At 45.6% G+C, this 19259-nt stretch overlaps 1 protein-coding gene across 11 annotated transcripts in view; it reads left to right on the top strand.

Annotated features, from left to right (window-relative positions):
- The window catches only part of LOC118506241 (protein cortex-like), a 38723-nt gene extending 23120 nt beyond the window's left edge, over nucleotides 1-15603 (top strand). For 2 of the 11 annotated variants that reach the window (XM_036043103.1, XM_036043110.1), the window contains 6 exons: nucleotides 12015-12146; nucleotides 12232-13078; nucleotides 13164-13313; nucleotides 14639-14758; nucleotides 14829-15131; nucleotides 15215-15603. In XM_036043103.1, the coding sequence (XP_035898996.1) occupies nucleotides 12015-12146; nucleotides 12232-13078; nucleotides 13164-13313; nucleotides 14639-14758; nucleotides 14829-15076 (1497 nt within the window). In that variant the 3' untranslated portion in view covers nucleotides 15077-15131; nucleotides 15215-15603. Of the gene's footprint in view, nucleotides 1-12014; nucleotides 12147-12231; nucleotides 13079-13163; nucleotides 13314-14638; nucleotides 14759-14828; nucleotides 15132-15190 lie in introns of all 11 variants that reach the window. The other 9 variants (XM_036043113.1, XM_036043108.1, XM_036043104.1 and 6 more) reach the window with 6 other exon arrangements.
- The last annotated feature ends 3656 nt before the right edge of the window (nucleotides 15604-19259 follow it).

Raw genomic sequence — 19259 nt, 5'->3', positions numbered from 1 at the left:
AAGTTCACTCTAAGCCTTCGATTATCAAAGCTCGTTATTCGCCTCCTTCTTCGTCTTTAAACTCTTCGTGAGGTAAGGAATTCGTTTGAACTTCAAGATTCAAGATCGAAAGCAAAGTGTGAAGAGTCAGCAGGGGTTCGAAAGGTGTTCCACGGTGCTACTTTTCGAGGGCAGCTTCTGGTCCCAGCATGCTTGGGCCGAATGACAGTTCGTAGGAATTGGTGAGAAGGACCGGACAGTGGATTGCTCAGGAAAAGAGTTGTGGCTGACGATAAGATTGCACATTGCCTGGGGCTGTTCAGGTCTAAGTTTATATGAAAAAACGAATCATATTTACGAGTGCGGATACGATAAATAAAACTGCTCAAGAAATTTTTAATATAAAAAGCACACATCACACTTTAACATAAACAACATCAGCTGGGCTTTTATCAATAAGTTTTCTACCGGCCGTTCCTCCAACTCCACTCAACACCATTCCAAGCGTATGTTTAATTACAACAAGTAATTAAAGCCCCACAACCATCTCGGAATATTAAACAAAGCACCTGCAATAAAGTAAACCCTGGCAAGCTGGTAGAAAATAAAACCGCCCGCAAAGTCGGGTGTGGTCAGTGTGGAAGGAGGTACCTCACCGACAACAACAACACAGCAGGCACATAGAACAACGACAACGTTTAACGTATGATAATTTGATCAGCATTTTGCTTTGATCATTTAACGGGTGACATTTATAACATCTGCTTTTTTATGATCTACCCTGGCGTGTCTTTGAGCGTGCGTCGTGGAAGGAGAAATCAATTACATGAAAATGATTTCTTATCACATAAATTAGCGTTAGCGAAATCGGAGTAGCTAGCGAGAAAAGGGTCTGCGCACCTGTTTTATGGTCTCCGTTAAGCAGTAAACTCTTGAAACACTTCCGGTGGGGTGGTCATGGGATCATAAATTGAGTTCAGAGCTTGAACTTAGTAAAATAAGACAAGTTGCAAACTTTTTAGAGCAAGGGTTTGTTTCGACCGGCAGAGAAAAAGGTGTCTGCGCTGTTGGGACATGTAAATCTGCCACGCGTCCAATGACTATTCATCGCCGGAGTACATCTTTCAATTACTGATGCAGCTCTTGTGCGATGTACGACAACTTGTAATGAAGTCGTACGGCTGGAAGATTGTCGGGAAAGAGCGTCCAGAGCTCTTTGAACCACACGCAACAAGGATAAGAGACACGCGATCATCTGAGCTTCGACTCTCGCTCTGTCTCTCTCTCGTTGGACAGGATATCCTTTCCGATTTCCAAAGTTGGTCTCTGTTGTCTGGGGAGATGTCATTTGCATATCTTCCGACTGTTGTGTTGCGTGATTTATCTCCGGATGACGCGCAACTCGCCACCGGTGTCAGGCAGACAAGTGAATTCGTTTCCTTTCAACCGGCGAACCCGTTTGTCCCGATGACGCACTCGGGTTACAGGTTCGACAGGAAAGAGAAATCAGCTGAAGAAACAAGGAACTCGGTACCGTAAAACCTGTCCCGAAATAGCTGGGGAACGGAGATAGCTGAGTGACAGCCAGATGACCTTCCTTCCAATGTTTGTTTTGTGGCTTCTGATCCTTCTCTTGTTTGCAGATTGGCGATTGATAGCGATGAAGTCATTTGGATGGACACACACACACTCTTCATCAAGATTGATCGATTGGCTCCCCGTTATCTGTTGAAGGGGTTTGTTCAACAAAATGGATTGTCAGCTACCCGTCCAGTGTACACATCAAGATTCAGATTGATCTGACGATAGTTTCAAAATAATGATTGAGAGTGAAATGATCGTTACGTGTCGATAGTTGCCTGATAAAGACCACACGCATCACCAGAACTCTGGCGTGTTTAATGATGATTAAACGACCACAGTGAGCCATTTCGTGCCTGCAGCAAACTGGAATATCTCACCCATATTTGGTGACCGTTCGGTGAGCGATAATTAAAACATGATTCAACGCATGCGAATGATTGGCTGTCGATCGCAAACATACCGTTTAAGGCATCGGAGCAATGGTATCAACTACCCGAACCGCAGCATCTGCCACGTGCCTGTAGCATTCTTGTTGCCGCAGAGGTGCAGCAGCGGAAAAACTTCTGCTGGAAAATTCTCAATTAAAACGATCGATCGAGCTTCAAATTCCCCGGTCGGGCGACTGGCTTGGGGCTCGTGCCTTTCGCCATCATTGCAATCGTTCCAATATCTTGCGTCGCCAAATAAGGAATGGTATTTAATTAACATAGTTCGTCTTCAGGTTCGCTTCCCGTACGGGGCACTCTGTACTCGGTTGTGATTTCAATTAAATTTTAATGGTGAGATCGGTGCGATTACTCCGGTTTCGATTCCCGGGAACAGAGATAGCTGAATGTTTGACTTCATTCCGGGTTGGCCATTGGGTTCACAAATGCAGGTGGTGAATTATTTCAAACGACCTCCCTCTTTTCATGTTCGCTTCAGTGGCTTCCGTGGTGCTGCAAGTGGTTCAGGTGAAGCTCCACGTCCCTGCAATGCACGTGGAAGGGATGAACAAACGCGACTACTGGTGTAGTGGCTGGGGGGGGAGGTTTATGTTTTTGTTTGCTTCAAGCAACTTTCCGTACGCCTTTGACCGTACGAAGTTTGACCCCCTCCAGCTGAACAATTAGGTGCGATCGTCACAGTTGAAATAGTTTTCCACGCATATGAGTAGCTCGGTTCTAAAGGCGTGGTTTACAGATCATCCCTTTCCCAAACATAACTCGGGCTCGGCTGTGTGTTTGGGAGTGTTTTTTACTAAATGGATGAAACAGCTTCAGATACTGATCAAGACATTAAACATGAACGTGTGTCCATACCATAATCATCATCATCGTCATCATCGTCCACATCGTTGGCAGGGAAACGGTAGAAGTGTTTAACCAGATTTATTAAGCTTCAATTAATCAACTTCATGCTGGGCTGATATGAGACTGCAGATATTTTCAAATCAGCTGCAACAACCACAACGCCGACGTCGACGACGACGCAGATCCCAGAGTTCACGCTGTGAGCAGCATAAAGAGCGTCTAATATATCTCGCCGATGATTGAGTGTTGCAGATCATGCAGCAGTCCACCGCGGAGATCACCATCCTTTTTCGTCAAGCCTTGGAAATGACCACACGGTAGGGAGGATGGTTCTACGAGAACCTCATAGCTTATGGCACACTCGCGGCTTGTAAAATATTGCCATGTCATAGGAATTAATAGAAACATTGTCTTACGGGCGAACGTGATTGACTGTTATCGGCCGTGGGGAATCATCGATAGGACGGGCTGGGAAGATTGTTAAACATCGTTAACATTGGTTTTGATGTTGCTTTAGTAGGGCAGTATTGTACTGCTCGGAATGCGGATTTGGAGTTGGTATGGGATGCTGGGATAGGAATCTGGTGTTTTGCGAATTATTTCGCGTGCTGTTCCAATGGAGCATGTTTTATTACAATGTTTGCAAATGCCAGAGCAGAGAATGTTTTTTCCGAATAGTTTTGTTTACAAACACTTTTTTCCCACAGCTTGATCTTTAAGTCCAGTGTACACCGTCGACTTTAAGGTGATAGTTTTTATGCACAGTGATGATGTACTAGAAGGCGGTTCGGTGGCATATGCGACAGCGGTGCCGGTCTTCATACGGCAGGGCCGGGGCTCAAATCCCATCCAGATCGCCTCCCCTTTATGTAGAGCTGACTTCTTTGCTAAGGGTTAAATCAAGTCACAGGACCTCTGGAGCAGGCCGAGACCTCTGGAGGTTCTAGTGTCAACGACGAAGAAGAAGATGATGTACTGGACATCGAAGTCAGGCCTCTACATCGAAGTCCTTGTTGGCGTAACTTATGAAAGAATAGTTCAATCATCTCCATCAAGCTCTTACATTTGACAGTTGCTCATGTAAACTCGACTTGACCAAAACGGACTGAACTACGTAAACAGTGGTGACCATTTAAATATGGCCTCTATAAAATTAACCATGTATTGGATGGATTTATATGCAAAAGCATGTTGTTGCAGATGTTGCAAATCTATTTTAAAATTGCCTAGATTCGAGTTTTTATTTGTAATTCTTATGATTACAGGTTTAATGCAAATTCTGAATATGAATAGACCCGGTCCGTCTCTATTTAAAAAATTTTTTAAATTCTTAACATAATACCCTATATTTACAGCGTTTTTCTAAGATTTTTTACGTTTTCCCACGATGTTTCAAGTATTTTTGTCATCGTATTTTTCATATCGGATCATTTTCTCACTATCCCGTTTTTACCAAATTTTATTTTTACAATTTTAAATATTTTCATATCCGCCCTGCGGTTCGTCTCACAGTTCCACGAGAAACAAAAAAATGTTTTTGAATAGTATTCTTCTTCTTTTTTCCGGCACTCGGTCTCTCGGTCTTTCTTAAGGTCATGCCTGTCATTTTTGGCTTACTAGACTTATTGATACGTCACAGTTGGATAGTCAGTTCTAACTATGGGGGAACGGCCCAGATGATACTTGAGCCCCGGTTAATAATATCAAGATTAGTTAAAAAAATCAAATTGCAATAACAATTGAGGTCAAAATATTTCAAGCAGATTTAAATGAGTTTTGATAAATAATATTTCAACTGAAACTGTGAGAAACTAGTGCAATTGTAAAATCCAGATTTTACTGGTACAGGGTGTTCAAGGTAAATTTGACAGTTAACTACTTCATTTGAAAAATGTATCTTTTTGTACCATTTATTTTTGTAAAAAGAGTGGCTATTTGTATCATATCTATCTATTGAAAATATTAAAAATATTCGCCTTAGGCATGGATTACGCCCCAGCTCCGGAACCAGGAGCCAAACCCAGGCAACCGGGTCGCTGGGGAGGGCTGCAAAAATGTATATTATTTTTGTGATTAAACCCACTGTTGCTGGACGTTCTATCAGAATCTCTTTGAACGTTGCGATAAGCAAAACAGTCCAATTAGCTGCGGTCCGGGGAGTACGAAGGCCTTTGTTTCGGAAAATTCGACCGGAATGCGTTCAACGCAACTATCTGACTGTCTGTTGGGTTTCCTTCTATCTCAAGACATTTCACGTTGTGCACGGAAACTTTTTGCTGCACTTTAAAAAATTCGCAGGCTGAAGATTTAAAAAAATACAAAAGCTAGTCCATGTATTACCAGTAAAATAATGGTTTATACAGAAATAATGATGATTCCGTATTTCATTCCACTGAGAGAATTTTTAATGATTGCAACAATTGGTTTAGAATCCAGTCGAAAAATCCTAATTGAATCGTATCATTTCCCAATTACGCCAGCAGTTGATAAAACAAATTATCCTTTTTTTACTGTCAACCACCTCTCCTTCCACAATTTCTCGATCCACCTTTACCGTTTTTGCGTACCTTTCATTTTTTGGTAGCCACTTTGATGTTTATCACTTGATTGATGAACGTCATTTGAAAACATCCAGCCCAGCAGTGGAAGCGATCGAACTTGGTGCACACCGCTCAGTGGCGATTGTTACCCCTGACCGTGGCCCTAACCGTTTGATTGATGAGCTTCATCTTCAACACGATCATCAAACGAATACGAAACGTAAAAAAAAAATCAATTAAACAACCTTTTGGCTAACGCTACTAGCAAAGTAGTTCGCTTCATACTTACTACGTTTGTTTTGTACGTATCACTGACGTGTCAATGATTGCTTCGAGAATTGTTTCGACTGGCTGACGCAGCGAAGAAGTGCCATTAAAAAGTGGCGCATTCGTTCGTGGTCGTTTGATTGATTGAGTAGGTAGGAGTGATTTCCTTTTCTTCGCCGGGAGCGCGGCCATCCAACGTGAAATTATACACCCCGATCCTTATCATTGTGGGCTGACGGTTTTCGGTGGCTACTGGGTTGCGAAAATGAAAGAAGAAACAAAAAAACACACACAAACTGCATCCGGTTCCGCCACTTTCGTACGTTCATTATCGTACCCATAAAAAGGCTGCAGATCGAATGACGTTCAAGCACCAAGGTGTGTCGCGAGTTAAAGGAAACAACTTAATGTGCAACCACCACCGCTGCCAGCCTTTGATGATCGATTTTCGAGACTCGGGATTTATATTGGTTGGCTGATTTTGGAATGCTGATTACGAAAAATCATGTTACCGGTGGTCAATAATAATAATTAAATGAAGGCAGCTAAATTAACACATCGACGAGCGGCGTTTTTTTTCTTTTAGTATGGGCCGCTGCTGAAGGAAGTCCCTTTCTCTTGGTGCGTTTGGTGGATTGAATTGACAAACTGCCTGGGGGCAGTAAAATATGCCTGCTTGAGATTCGTTCGCATTCCAAGCCCACTTCGGATATTAATTTGTGCGTTCATGTAGGAATAAAGACAGCAATTTAGAAATCTTGAGCGAAAGATTAGCCTTCATCTTCCAGCGTCAGGCGTCACTATATCAGTAACTGATTATGGATCATTCAGCTAATCGAGCACTCCCACTGCTTAGATTAAGCTCTTCAATGCAACGCTCAGCTGGCAGGCTTATGAGCCAGTAATCATACTGTGGTTGTCTGGTTTTCTGGTTTTAATTAAGCATTGCACACCAATCGTCATAAGCGAGATTCATCGTGGATGCGAAGCACGGTCTCACCTCGCACAGCTATCACACTCTAGTGACGAGGGAATGCTTTAATGATGGGCAAAATGAGGAGTAAATATCCACCCAGAGCAACAGACAGTCGGACAGACGGACCCCTAGACATCGTGGTCGTGATTGTGCAGTGTAATAACTTAATTACAGATGAATGAATTCATACCATTTAATGCGTCAGTCATCTGAGAAGATGCCATCCCATCATCTTCGGGAACGTCTTCCCATTAATGCCTGTTTTTAGTTCCTCTTGAGCTGTTTGGCTCACCAACAGAATCATATGTTTTTGATGAGACAATACTGACCACAGACAACGACTTCCTTGCTCGGAAACATGGGAACAGGTTTTGTGGTGGCGTTGCTGATGCTATTGGAGAGCGAGTTGAGATGATTGGTGTCGGAAATGGAACCTCAACCTCAAGCGCACACCGTAATCGATCCGCATACATTTGTGTGGCTGGGCGATCGGCCACAGTTTGCTGATGATTGTTTGCGGTAAATCGAACATTTAACAAAAACCATTAACGCCTTCTCACTGAGGGGGATCTCGCTCTAGGCCATTGGATGGTGTTACAGACCTGTTCAAGACAATACTGGCCTGCTGCTGGTGGTGCAGTGAGCGCACCAGTTTCACATTAATTGATGCGACCGGTAATTACTCACAAACAGGAAAAAGGCCAGCCTTTGTTAATTGGTGCAGCAGCAGCCCATTCGATCAAAGCGATTCCTCATGGGTGACACTCAACTTGCTCCAGTTCGAAATTAATGCAACAATGCGCCTCGGGGAGTATGATCGGCGGAATTTGCGCTTCGATCTTTATGATACCGATATTCTCTTTCTTCGCCGACTCATCAGTGCAGGAACACGGAATCTAGTCCACTATTCCTGAGGATGAGTGGAACTTCTGCCAGGGACCTTTTTTTCGCTTTCCGTTACCATGTTTTTAATTAAAGGTTGTGAAGTTATGCTCGAGCGAAATAATTAGTCGCTTTTAACTACGTTCCCTCGGCAGTCCCTCCCGTTCGACCTCCTCTCTTCCAACGAGGTTCGATTTCGAAGCATAAAATTCCACCCTTAGCTCGGACTGCTCGATCGAAACCGTTTTCCATCATCATCCTCCTCATCAGAAAAGCGTGGCAGCGCGAGAGATGCCTTTTTATCAGCTCACGTTTATCATTCGAAAGTGATCGTTGAGTCGAGAAGGTGGTCGGAGACCGCGCTGTCGCTTCGACAAACACTCCTGGAGGCTATCTATCGGGTAGGGCTTTCCACCTCTATGCAGCAGTCGGCTGCACGGGGACAAAAAAGATCAGTGGGCTGGTTGATAGAAGGGGTTGTTATTAAAATTCAATTTAAAAGCAGTTCCGCAAGGCACTTTAGCGGTATGCGGCATTTGCACTCGCTTGGGGTCGGCCCGGTCGTTGCGAAGCCGCCCGATGGTCAACGATATTGGCGGCCCCACATTCCAGGCGACTCCGAGGTTGGGGTGCTCTGGCACTAGAGCGTGCAAAATAGGTTGTGACGTTTGTGTGGACGTTTGGTTATTATCATTCGGCAAATGTTAATCATTGCCTGGAGGGATGATCGAGAGTTGTCTTTTCTAGCTTATCAATTTAAGGCTGAAGAATTTCTTCGGCGAATCATGTTGTCCACTGATCCAATTGTAGGTGAAAAAGTGTATCCAATAAGCATGGTCTACCAAAAAGCACATCCAATTTTATACCCCAGCGTAGCAACACCTTTCGGTTGGGTTTTGTCTGCTCGAAATCCGATGGTCAAACCTGCCTTTCAATATTTCATTCAACATGATCCGCATCTTAAACGAGTTTTAAGTTTTTTTTTTCACCAACGCTTAGATTTCTGTGACCAGGCAGGCATCATTTCTCTCGACTGATCTCGTTTTCGACAGGGAGCCCAAGCCGCTAGAGAAAAAAAAATTGAACCGGGGAGGAAATCTATCATCTCGTTCGGTTCTCCCTTCCTCCCGTGTTTGAATAGGCAGTTCATCATAAACACTCGGGCAGCGGGAGTACGAGAGTAGGCAACACGGTTCGGTCGGAATTCGGTAGATTGATGGACCCTGTCGGTTGGAGTTAATATTCGGCTCATTTCATCCAACCCTGGACAAAGGTCCGAAGGGGCCTCATTGTGGATCCGATTGTGGTGTGGAACGGTGGCAGTCTGTGCACCTTGAAGTGTGTATGCGCCAAACCGATTGGTTCTCCTTCTTGTTTTTCGTCGGTCAGCTTCTGGACCGACAAGCGGAACTGACAGGGCCGTCAATTTGAAGCCACTTCAAAGGCTCGGTTCGAGCGCGATGTGACGGCAGCTATCGGTACGCGAATGAATTCCGAGCATTTTCTTCAGCGTCGTCGACTTTGTCTATGTATTTTATATGAAAATTACATTTACTCACCAGGAAAAAAGAAAATCATCCTTGGTTGACGGTTTTCGATGGACAGAGCGGCCTACAGCCACTGATTGAACATCACTGCGCCAGCAAGGAGTGTCCGTCGAACGGTGCGCCCAGAGAGAAAGACCAGTTTTGTACGCTTCTCGAAACGAGTTATTGATTATTTTTTAGTTATTAATTTTTTTGATGGAGTTTCAATACACCAGACAACACTTGGACGATGATGAAGCGTTGAATTGTTTGCCATATCAGCTTGAGAAGCACAAGCACAACAGTAGCTTTTTTGAAATTAGTTTCACATTCACACTTTATATGTTCACATTTCATCTCACTGTCACACTGTCGCTTATGACTTTCAAAAACAAGTGTAAAGCCCCTTCCGCTCGAAAGCTACAATAAACTTCCGTTCGATGTTCCAATCAACTCTCCCCATGGACACAACAGTCACTTGTTTCCTGCCAACGCCTATTGACAGCTTCCCTTTACCCGAATCGGAAGCTACGAACGCTCATCACGCACTCGATCACATGAACCACTCTTAACCGCGTAATCGCGTCAAGTACACCAGACATTAAAGTTACCAGTGAAAGGTAGGAGGTAGCACACGTTGCGTCAAGCCTGGGCAACTCGACCGCTTTCATCAAACACTGCATATTCACTAAACTGCACCGCGACAGTCTGATGCACCGTATGCTCTCGTTTATTTTTTTTCCATTTCGTTTCACCGCCGAGAAGCAGGGCTCGGGATGCGCGACAAACTGCAGCACTCACTTCCACTTGCACGAATGGTTCAATTGTTCACTTGCAGTTTAAACTAGGACTCGCTCGGACTTCGGGTCTGATCTCGTTTGTCTAGCTCACTGGCGGAAGGGTTCGAGCAGCGCGTATCTGCGTATCTTCTCTTCGCACCGCTGCTTTGCTCTAGTTCTCTCGTGTGTAGTGAGGGCTCGGAATAGGCTTTCTGCTCACTAGCACCCTTTCCAGCCTTTTTACGTAGGGGTCTCTCTTGCTTCGATCTTAAGAGCCTACGTTTAGAGCCCCAACCAGAGCTTTTGGCTGGTAGGAGATCAAACGGTATCAAACGATCCCTCCCTGTCGGCTTAACTCAGCGTGGAGCCACTGAGCTAGTTTGCTCAAAACATTCTCTCCTGCAGCTCTATTAGATAAACCTATAGGAGAACATGAATCTCTCGGCCGCTGGCATCTAGCTCTACTAAATCGCTCTCGCTCAGACATTGCAAAACCCCCCTTTGCGAAGTCTCTCCAGCATCCAGCATCTCGCCAGCATGTGTCTTTCGCACGTGTCCGCTACGAGTCGGGACCGTTAGTTTCTGTCCCATTGCTTCGTCGACGCAGCGTCAATGAACGCGAACCGCCATCGCCTGAACGACCTCCAGGATTGCTCAGTCAGCTGATGGACTGTACTGTGGCGCGCAGTCACAGCGAAGGCACGCTTGGCGCGTGTGCGCGCACGACACGAACTCCGTTTCGTCCTATTCGGTGCACGCGCCATTCTTTGCTTGGGCCGAACCGAGCTTACTACGGTGCATGGGGAAGTGGACGATGACAACGCGAGTGACTGAGAGTGAAAGAAAAGAGCGCGCTGCTCGTGGTGCAAGTGCTCCCGTGGTGCAGTCGGATCGCGTGAACGAAGGCACGTAGCAGTGGGGGTTCGTCGCTTGAATTTGCAACGAAAGACTTCAATCGCTGAAACGATTTGTTTGGCGCAAGACGCGGAACGGTTGTTGAAGCTGCTTTGTGGCTTAAAATTCTAGGCGTTTACTATTATCAGCTTGAACTGATGATGAACTCTTGAGCAAATGTTGTGGTTTTTATGTTTAATGTTTCATGCAGTATTTTTTATTTATTTTCTTAGCTTGAATATTGTAAAATTTAGAAAATATCCGTTCTTAATACCAAAAGAAGATGTTTTGAAAGGCTTTAATTTGATTTAATTCTTTAAAGGGATCCTGAAAAGATTGAAGAAAAATCCTCTGATTAATACTGATTGATTCATTTATTGTTTTCTGCTGGTACTATTCCGTTTTCACTGTCTTAAGGTTTTATCTCAAGTATTCTCAGTTTTTTTAAACTGTTGAAACTGTTTTCTTTCAGTTTTTCGTTTTAATATTTCTTTGAAGCAATTTTCTGCAAAGTTTTGTTCATTTGTTTTAAGGCTTATTTCCATCTTTATGTCTTTATTTAATATTTTTATTTAATATATATTTATCTTTACTCGTCTAAACTTTTATTAAAATATTTATTTATAATCCAGCTTTAAAAAATACTCATTCCTGGTACGCCCTATGCCTTAAACACTTTTTTCTGGATAAACTTGTCCGTTGGACAGTTTGAACGCTATCCCCGACTTCGCAACCTGCTAATCGAGAATCGGTGTACCTGTGTGTTATCAATGTGGCAACCTTCCCCTTTCCCAGCGCAATTCCAAACCAGCACCATAAATTACCACAAATGCACGACAAAACATTAGCCGTGGCACGCGCTTGCAGTCCATTTTTCCACTGCCCCGCTTCAAAGGAAACTGCCGATGGGTTTCGGGATCAGGAAGAGAAAATAAAAATAAAAAGCTGCAACGCGCTACACTTGTGTCGCACCCCGTTGGAAGCATAATTTATGAGGGCATGCTTGTACTTTGGACACGAACCCATCGGTCCCCAATTCCATCACGCATGCGCGCAAATGTTGGCGGGTGTGGTAATGCGGCTGGACGGTTTAACAGTGCGCGCTGGATGCTTTCGGACATGGCACGCACGCAGAGTGAAGCATTGCTTTGCGAACGGTGAACGATATGGTACAAGCAGAGGGATTTATTAGATTTTTTTTCTGCTTCCAAACACGCAAACAACTGTGCCTCTTTTGCTTCAACAGAAATATATCAAATGGTAAGAAATGTGTTTATTTGTCTTACCTCCGCTAGATTCAACAGCCGGTAGAATATGTGCCAAATTGCTATGGTGATCGATTCATTCCGCGCCGCTACGCTCTGTCCCGAGCGAGCCGTTTCAAGGCGGAAAGCAAACCTGAGCGCAAAACGGATCCAATGGTGATGGTACGAACACTTTCGGTTTCTGTTTTCTTTCGGTGCTTGATAAAAGGAACAAAGCGTCGTTAACTGTATCTTTCCTTGGCTTCAGAAGGAGATGCCCGGATACTGGCGTACCCATCACTATTCGTCGGTGCTGAAGAAGGCATTCGGGTTGGTCTCGACACGCGATAAGATTTTGTCGTTTAAGGATAGCACTAGCCGGCAGATGTGCAGCCACCTGTCTACGGAACGTACGCTCGAATGGGTCGTCCGGCCGATCTACAGCAATCTGCAGAAGCTGGACTGGAGCTGTCGACCGCGCACCAAACCGATCGGATTCATTGAGGCCGTACACGATCTGCCCAACATCAAGACGTACTATCACAAGATCATTGACTGGTCTGTGGCCGGACAGATAGCGGCAATCTTTAGCAAGAAGCTCGTAATCTGGACACCGAACACGGATGTGATTATTGGGCTGCGTGCCCAGTACACGACCTCGATAGCGTTCAATCCGGCGGGCGATCAGCTGGCCATGGCAATCTTTATGATGAACCGACCCTGGCTGGACATTCTGGACGTCGGCAGCAATCCTATCGGACATCACGGTGCACTGAAAATGCTTGACCCACTGGAACACCCGGTCAGCTGCCTGACCTGGGACGGGAGCGGCCAGTATGTGGTGTGCGGGTTCGGTAACGGGCAGATCTCGATCGTGCGCGTGCACCCGAGATGCAGCAAGAACGTGTGCGACAACAAGTACTTCGCGCACAAGGCTTCGATCATCGCGATCAAGTTCTCGTGCGGGTCCAAGTACATGGCCACCGCGGATGAGCTGGGTCAGGTGTACATCTGGTACTGGAACGGTGGTCACCTTACGCCAATTACGCGCTGGGCGAGCGCGATGTGTGCCTTCTTCGACTGGCATCCGTGGCGTGAGGATGAGATTGTTATCGGTGAGTGAGTTTCTGCATGGCGCGCACACACACACACACTCTTGGGCACTCCAGCACACTAAAACAGGATGTTTAATTTTATTAGCCGACAGCGAACCGATCATGATCGCACTGTACCACGTTCCGAGCCGCCAGGTGGTGTCGTACTATCGACGCCAGGACAGCGATTGTATCGTGACGACGCTTGCGTTCAATAAGATTTCCGGCGAGCTGGTCGTGTGCTACTCCTTCACGGGTAAGTAGTAATTAAACGTCATTACGCGATTAATCGCTCCGGTCGCTCGGTGTTGTTGTAGATGGCACTGGGAAGATTTGGATTTGGTGGAGTCCGAGTCGAATGTGGGATGTGCTTCGATGAGGTGCTAGCGCGACACGAAGCGTGTGCCAATTGGCAGTGTGTGTGTGTGTGTGTTTGATTTATTATCGACGGTGTTTTCATCGCTTTCGATGCTCTGGGTGGAACGAGATTTTCATAATCTGAGCGTAGATCCTTACATGGGCGGTCAGGTGTCGTTGTTTCGGCTTGATATTTTCGCTGATGTTGTAGGCAATTGGCGATTGCACTTGCCGGTTCGATTGCAAAGGAAGGTAGACTCAGTAACATCTGACTCTGGCGTTGATCTGCTTAACAAAAGCAAATAACAAATTAGTCCAGGAAATCATAAACATACAAGTGCAATTGGAAGGCTTCTTTCGTTTACAGTGATTACGGTTCTTTCACCAAGTATGTCCAAGATTCATACCATAAAAGCTTTTGACATAGCACACAGTCCAAATCCTTCTTCATAAGTCTTGTCGTTGAAACCTCGACCTGCTCCTCGCTTAATTAGTGATGCACTTGTTTTATGACCTGAGACCACTTTTAGATAATCAATCACACTTTTGCTCAATGAAGAAGAACATCATAAGAAAGGTGATTTAATCCAGAATTCCTAATGCAGCAACAAAGTTGTTTGAACCACATCACCATTGCCGAATGATCGAATGACCCTCCTCCAGAAATATTGATACCCATTTGATTTCCCAGCTCACGACTCCGGCTTCCTTTCACCGAGATGAGTCCATATTTCACTTGTTCCTGGTGTAGATTTGTTTACTACCAGCCTACCGGTTTCTTCGAGCTTCGTTCGAAATCTCATTTTGCGCAATGTGCAATGTAATAAAACTAATAATCATGATCAAGTGCCCGATCACAAAGTCCGAGCCCTCGCGTAATTATTGATATTGGACCAGAAACTCTTAACAACCGTCCCATAAAATCGTCCCGTCCTGTGAGGCCATTGCGCATTGAGTAGCGATACACACACACCCCGAGAGGGAAGGGCCTTTTGCTCATTCCGTCCACGATCGACTCGATCGGGTGCACACGGGTAAGCCACTGCCACTGATCAAAATGGGAACCAATTTCCTCCGGCCAACATCGCTTTTAATGATACAAATTTAATAAAGCGAGGAAAATGCGAGGAGCAAAGGGCATCCTGGATGGGCAATACAATCTTGTGGTTCGGATTGAATCAAATCCCTTGTTTTCTTTAACCATCCAAACCCCTGGACCGATAGATGTAAACAAGCCGCCTGAAATACTGGTGCTCGCCTCGATGGACCGCGTGGTGGATGTGATGCGCAATCACGATGACGTCATCGTACATCTCCTGTGGAGTCCGGATGGAAAACAGCTCGGTACGTGGCGTTGAAAGACCGTCATTTCGGAAGTATCCATTAATTCGATCTTTCCATTTGCTCTTCACAGCCAGCGTAGGATATGATGAAACGCTCACGATTTGGAACTTCTTCGGCATCTCACCGACGAACGAGTGCAAAAGGAAGAAACTGCAACGAGATGCAGCGGCCAGCAGCAGTAGCTCACGGACTGGTGGATCTGTGTTCGGGGATGGGCCGGAGAGTGGCCGGGATGCTTCGCGCATCCAGTGCAACCGTAACAAAGAAGCCACCTATCGTGATCTGGCTTCGAGTTTTCTGTTCAAGGCAATGCGCTGAATCGAGCGAACTTCGTGGGAGCGATCGAATGTGAAGAGACATCGAATGCGAGTAGGTAATTAAATTAGAGACATAAATAATTGCCCGGAGCACCGAAAAGAAAATGAAGACAAGCCTTTTTCACCTACACACTTACAGGCACGAGATAAGGAACCGGCGTGGAGTCGCTAGGGGATGGAGTTCTTGTACGGGCATATGTGCAATCCGCTGTGCGGTCAATTGACTGTTAGTTAATAGACGGAAGCGATTACCTTTCGTCGCGCTGGTTACATTTATTATGTTTAAAAGTATTATTTATATGATTTGATTGTTAACTTTGGCCTCAAATGACATTGTAGCTTGTTCAAACACATTCTATGCAGATTCCTGGACGAAACAAAGCTCAAGCAACACTTTACTTTAAGAAGGACTTTCAATTGCATTTTTAACCAACCAAACACACACACACATTAGCATTTAAAACATTGTTAGCAAACCATTGTGACCTTTATGTAGAGAAGAAAAATGAATTCCCTCTTACAGCCATATACATGTCGTTCCGCGTGTAATTTCCCTGTGCCGTACGACAGCCAGTACAACGAGCCAGCAATCACATTTGCCTCCGTACATACGCGAAGGTGCAGCAGCAGCATGTTAAACTTTGCTATATTTTGTACACCTGACAGCACCATGCCAAGCGGATCTGCCACCGTGCACCGTGCTCCGTATAATCAATTAGTAAAACTTCTCCGCTCTCGGGGTCCTGTCACCCAATGTCCGGTGGTGGTTAGCTTGGTGCGGCATCAGGTGACCGTACGTTCAGGTGGAACCGATGCGATTAGCAGGCACCCGGGTGAAAGCTTGCTTTATGGGGTTTAGCAAAATGTAGCTTCGTGTGATGTTAAGCCGGGCCGGGCTTGAGGGCTTAGTTTGATTTTCCCCCGATAGCAGTGGGATGGGCACGGAGCACACAGTACTGGGTCGGAGCTGTCTCATTATCGGTGTGTTACACCATACAAATGGCATCGTGATTGTAGCGTTATGTGGTGGGCGAATGTTATTTGCCGTCCGGGGGCTTTGCTCCGATTTGTTACCTTCAAGAGGACAATTTTGCGATAAGAATCAAGCTTTAGTTTTTCTTTTCCAATATAGATGTCTTTATAGCTGGTTTAAAAGAAGGTAAGTTAGGCAGGTTTAATTACTCACCACGCTGTTCCTGTAAATGACTGTGACGTGATGGTACAGAATCATTTAACTAATCGTCTCGCTTTTATCTGTTTTAGCGTCGGACTATCGAAATCTCACTCCTTTCGTGCGTGCTACCAAACCATAATGATCCTCAGCCGTCTTCCTGGAATCTGCGGTAAAGATCTTGGATTGGAACCGATCGCCTTCGTCACGGTACCATCCATTAGTGTGCTGAAATGCCAATTCATCGAACGGGAGAAACAGGTTCCTCGGCTGTGCCACAGGCACATCTCTGTCCCCCCCGAGCGCGTCCTCCGTTTATCTGTGTTCTGTGATCTTTGATGGCTTCAGAGCACTAGATACCGAGCATCAATTCGGTTGCATTCGATTCTGTAATTGCTCTTCGCCCCTTTTTGTGACCACCACATCCTTCTGTAGGATGCTCGGAGAGGCTGTTTGTACACCGATGAGTCCCGGCCAGGTTTCTCTCGTGACTGAAATTTCATCTTGATTGATTTAGATTGAGCCATCACGAGCCGATGAAAGTGAGGCCGTAAATCTTGACAATCCGCTCCGGACAAAACCGGACTGGCGTTGATGATGAGCGAGTTTCGCCGCGCGATGTCACGTCAATGCGGTGCACCAATTAATTTCAAACGTTTTGTATCGTGCATGGGGAGAGGTTCAGTTGGACGTGTTTTTGGAGAGAGAAAAAAGGGGGCAACAAATCCAGGAAATGATGGTAGCTTAGGTCCAGTTCGGTGCAGTCCACCTGTGCCTGGGCAGTGGATTGCAGGTCACGATATTGACCCGCTCGGGGGCTGTATTGCATTATGCACAACCGACAATCATCTCTAGGAGGAACTATATTACACGAGATGAAAAATAAAATATTCACTTACCTCTCGTTTTTTTTTCTCGTTCATCCACCAAACACGAACACCGCTAATCTGAGCGCGGCTGGGCAATGTTTAACCCTGCTGCATACGGCTGCAGCTTTTGGCAGGCAATTCAATTATGTACAAGTGTAGTACACTTCGCTTTTATGTTATTACACTTAATGCACCGCGTGTACAATAGGGGGCAAAAGGTAGTTAACACACTTGTTGCGCACATTACATCCGCGAGCAATGGAAATCGTGCCCGCAATCGTGCATTCGGGTTTTCTATCCGTCCAATATTTCCAATCGATAGCAAAAACGTAACTACCGGCAGCCCGGAGAATGGGGCGTCGGAATACGGTGCATAACTTTCATTGGCTCTTCTGACCTAAAACATTTACCAGACAGGGTCGATCGATCGAGATCGGTAAGACAACATTAACCATTCACCGTGATTCGGTATTAATGAAATGATGCCCATCGATTCTCTCGTTTGCCTGTGCAAAAAAAAAACTGCTAATGCATCCGCACAAATTGAAATCAAACTCTGCCAACAGACCAGCGACCAGCGGTCTCAAGGCCCCAAGAAGCTTAGCGGAACGTGTGGGCTGCACTACATCGGGAACGATCCAAGCCCGGTCAGCGGTTTCGAGATCCGGTGCACACTTGACGGCCGATCACGATGTAGTTTTCAAATTATCAACACCTTTCCCGGCGAGGCGTCCCGTCGTGACTGGACTTCCTGGACGTGGAGATGATGCTATGCATATCGCGCCCGCTCCGTAAATATTGTGTTAACACCGGTAGCATTAGAAGGAAGGACGGGATCGGATCATGCCACCGATGAAAGCCCGTATCGTCAGCTTGAATGACTCGACACAACTGACTCGTTGCATCGTTCGAAGTAGGTGGACAAGAAAATGGGGCTCCTATTAAGATATAGTGAAAAAAAAGCGAACAGATCCTTCACACATGTGATCGCTGCATTGACATCCGCTTAGGGAGGAAGGGAGTAAACGGCGTGCAGAAATTGAGTTGAATCCATTCACCCCAAAGCCAGGGGTTTCAGAAGCAACAAGTGCTGAGGGACAAAACGTCCATCTTTAGACACATCAATGAGGATAAATTTAGAGTCCTCGCGTAGTCTTAACAGTTGTCAGAGCGGGCTTCCACTGCATATGGTGAGCATCGCAGAAATAAGCACCAGCTGACTCATTGGAAACGATCAAATCACAACGCTGATTGATGGGGAGAGTTGTTTGGGGCAAGCGGTCGATGCCAGTTTGCCGGTTCATTATTGGTTTATTGGCATGTTGCGGCCTTCTTTGGAGTGGCGTAATTAATTTAGCGCAAATCACTTGTCATGTCATGACCGCGAGTGAGAGGAGCGGGCGAACCATTCGTCTCGATGCTCCGTGTGTCATCGGACGACCTGTCAGATGGGATTCCTTTGATGGAGTCGTTCATTTCATGTCGCTCGGGCAGTGGAGAACTGAAGCATGTACAGCGTGGGTAGTTATAATTTGTTGAAGCTTATCGTATGATGCTGCAATTAAGCGTTACAGTATGGATCACTTGTTGGTTAATTGTCAACCAAGAACATGGGCCCTTAGATGGAAGGAATCACTAGCATAACGGTAGCATAACGGAATCGGTATTAGATATATTTGGCATGTAAGAATCTCTTTTGGAGTTGGGAAGAGCCACAACGAAGAGGTATATCGTTCCACAATGCATTTCTTGGAGAAAGTCCAACATACCTTAAAGACATCGAACGGAACTATAACCAGGTCGAGTTTTAAGCAAGCCAAACAGTCCGTAGAGCATGCACGCATGTCAATGTTTTAAATGATTCTCTGCGTGTCCTCGCGCTAACATCCGCGATCCGAAACAAAATGTCCGGAGTAGCTAGCATGCGTCCCGATTGGTATGGCAACAGAAAAAAAAACTCACGCCTGGTCCGCCGATTAGTTCCTGCAAGTTAGTCACACAACGACACATCAGCCGATATAAATCTTAACCTTTCAACAGTTGGATTCCACTGTCGTCGGTACGCTCCAAGCATTCCGAACAGCGCACCGGATCGTTGTGGCCTGTTGGGCATTTGTACCATTAGCTTTGATGCGAACCATTTC

This window comes from Anopheles stephensi, chromosome 2 (genome assembly GCF_013141755.1).
Source record: "Anopheles stephensi strain Indian chromosome 2, UCI_ANSTEP_V1.0, whole genome shotgun sequence".
Lineage (NCBI taxonomy): Eukaryota > Metazoa > Arthropoda > Insecta > Diptera > Culicidae > Anopheles > Anopheles stephensi.
The sequence above is the reverse complement of the archived record's forward strand: the minus strand, read 5'-3'. Positions and strand labels throughout refer to the sequence as shown.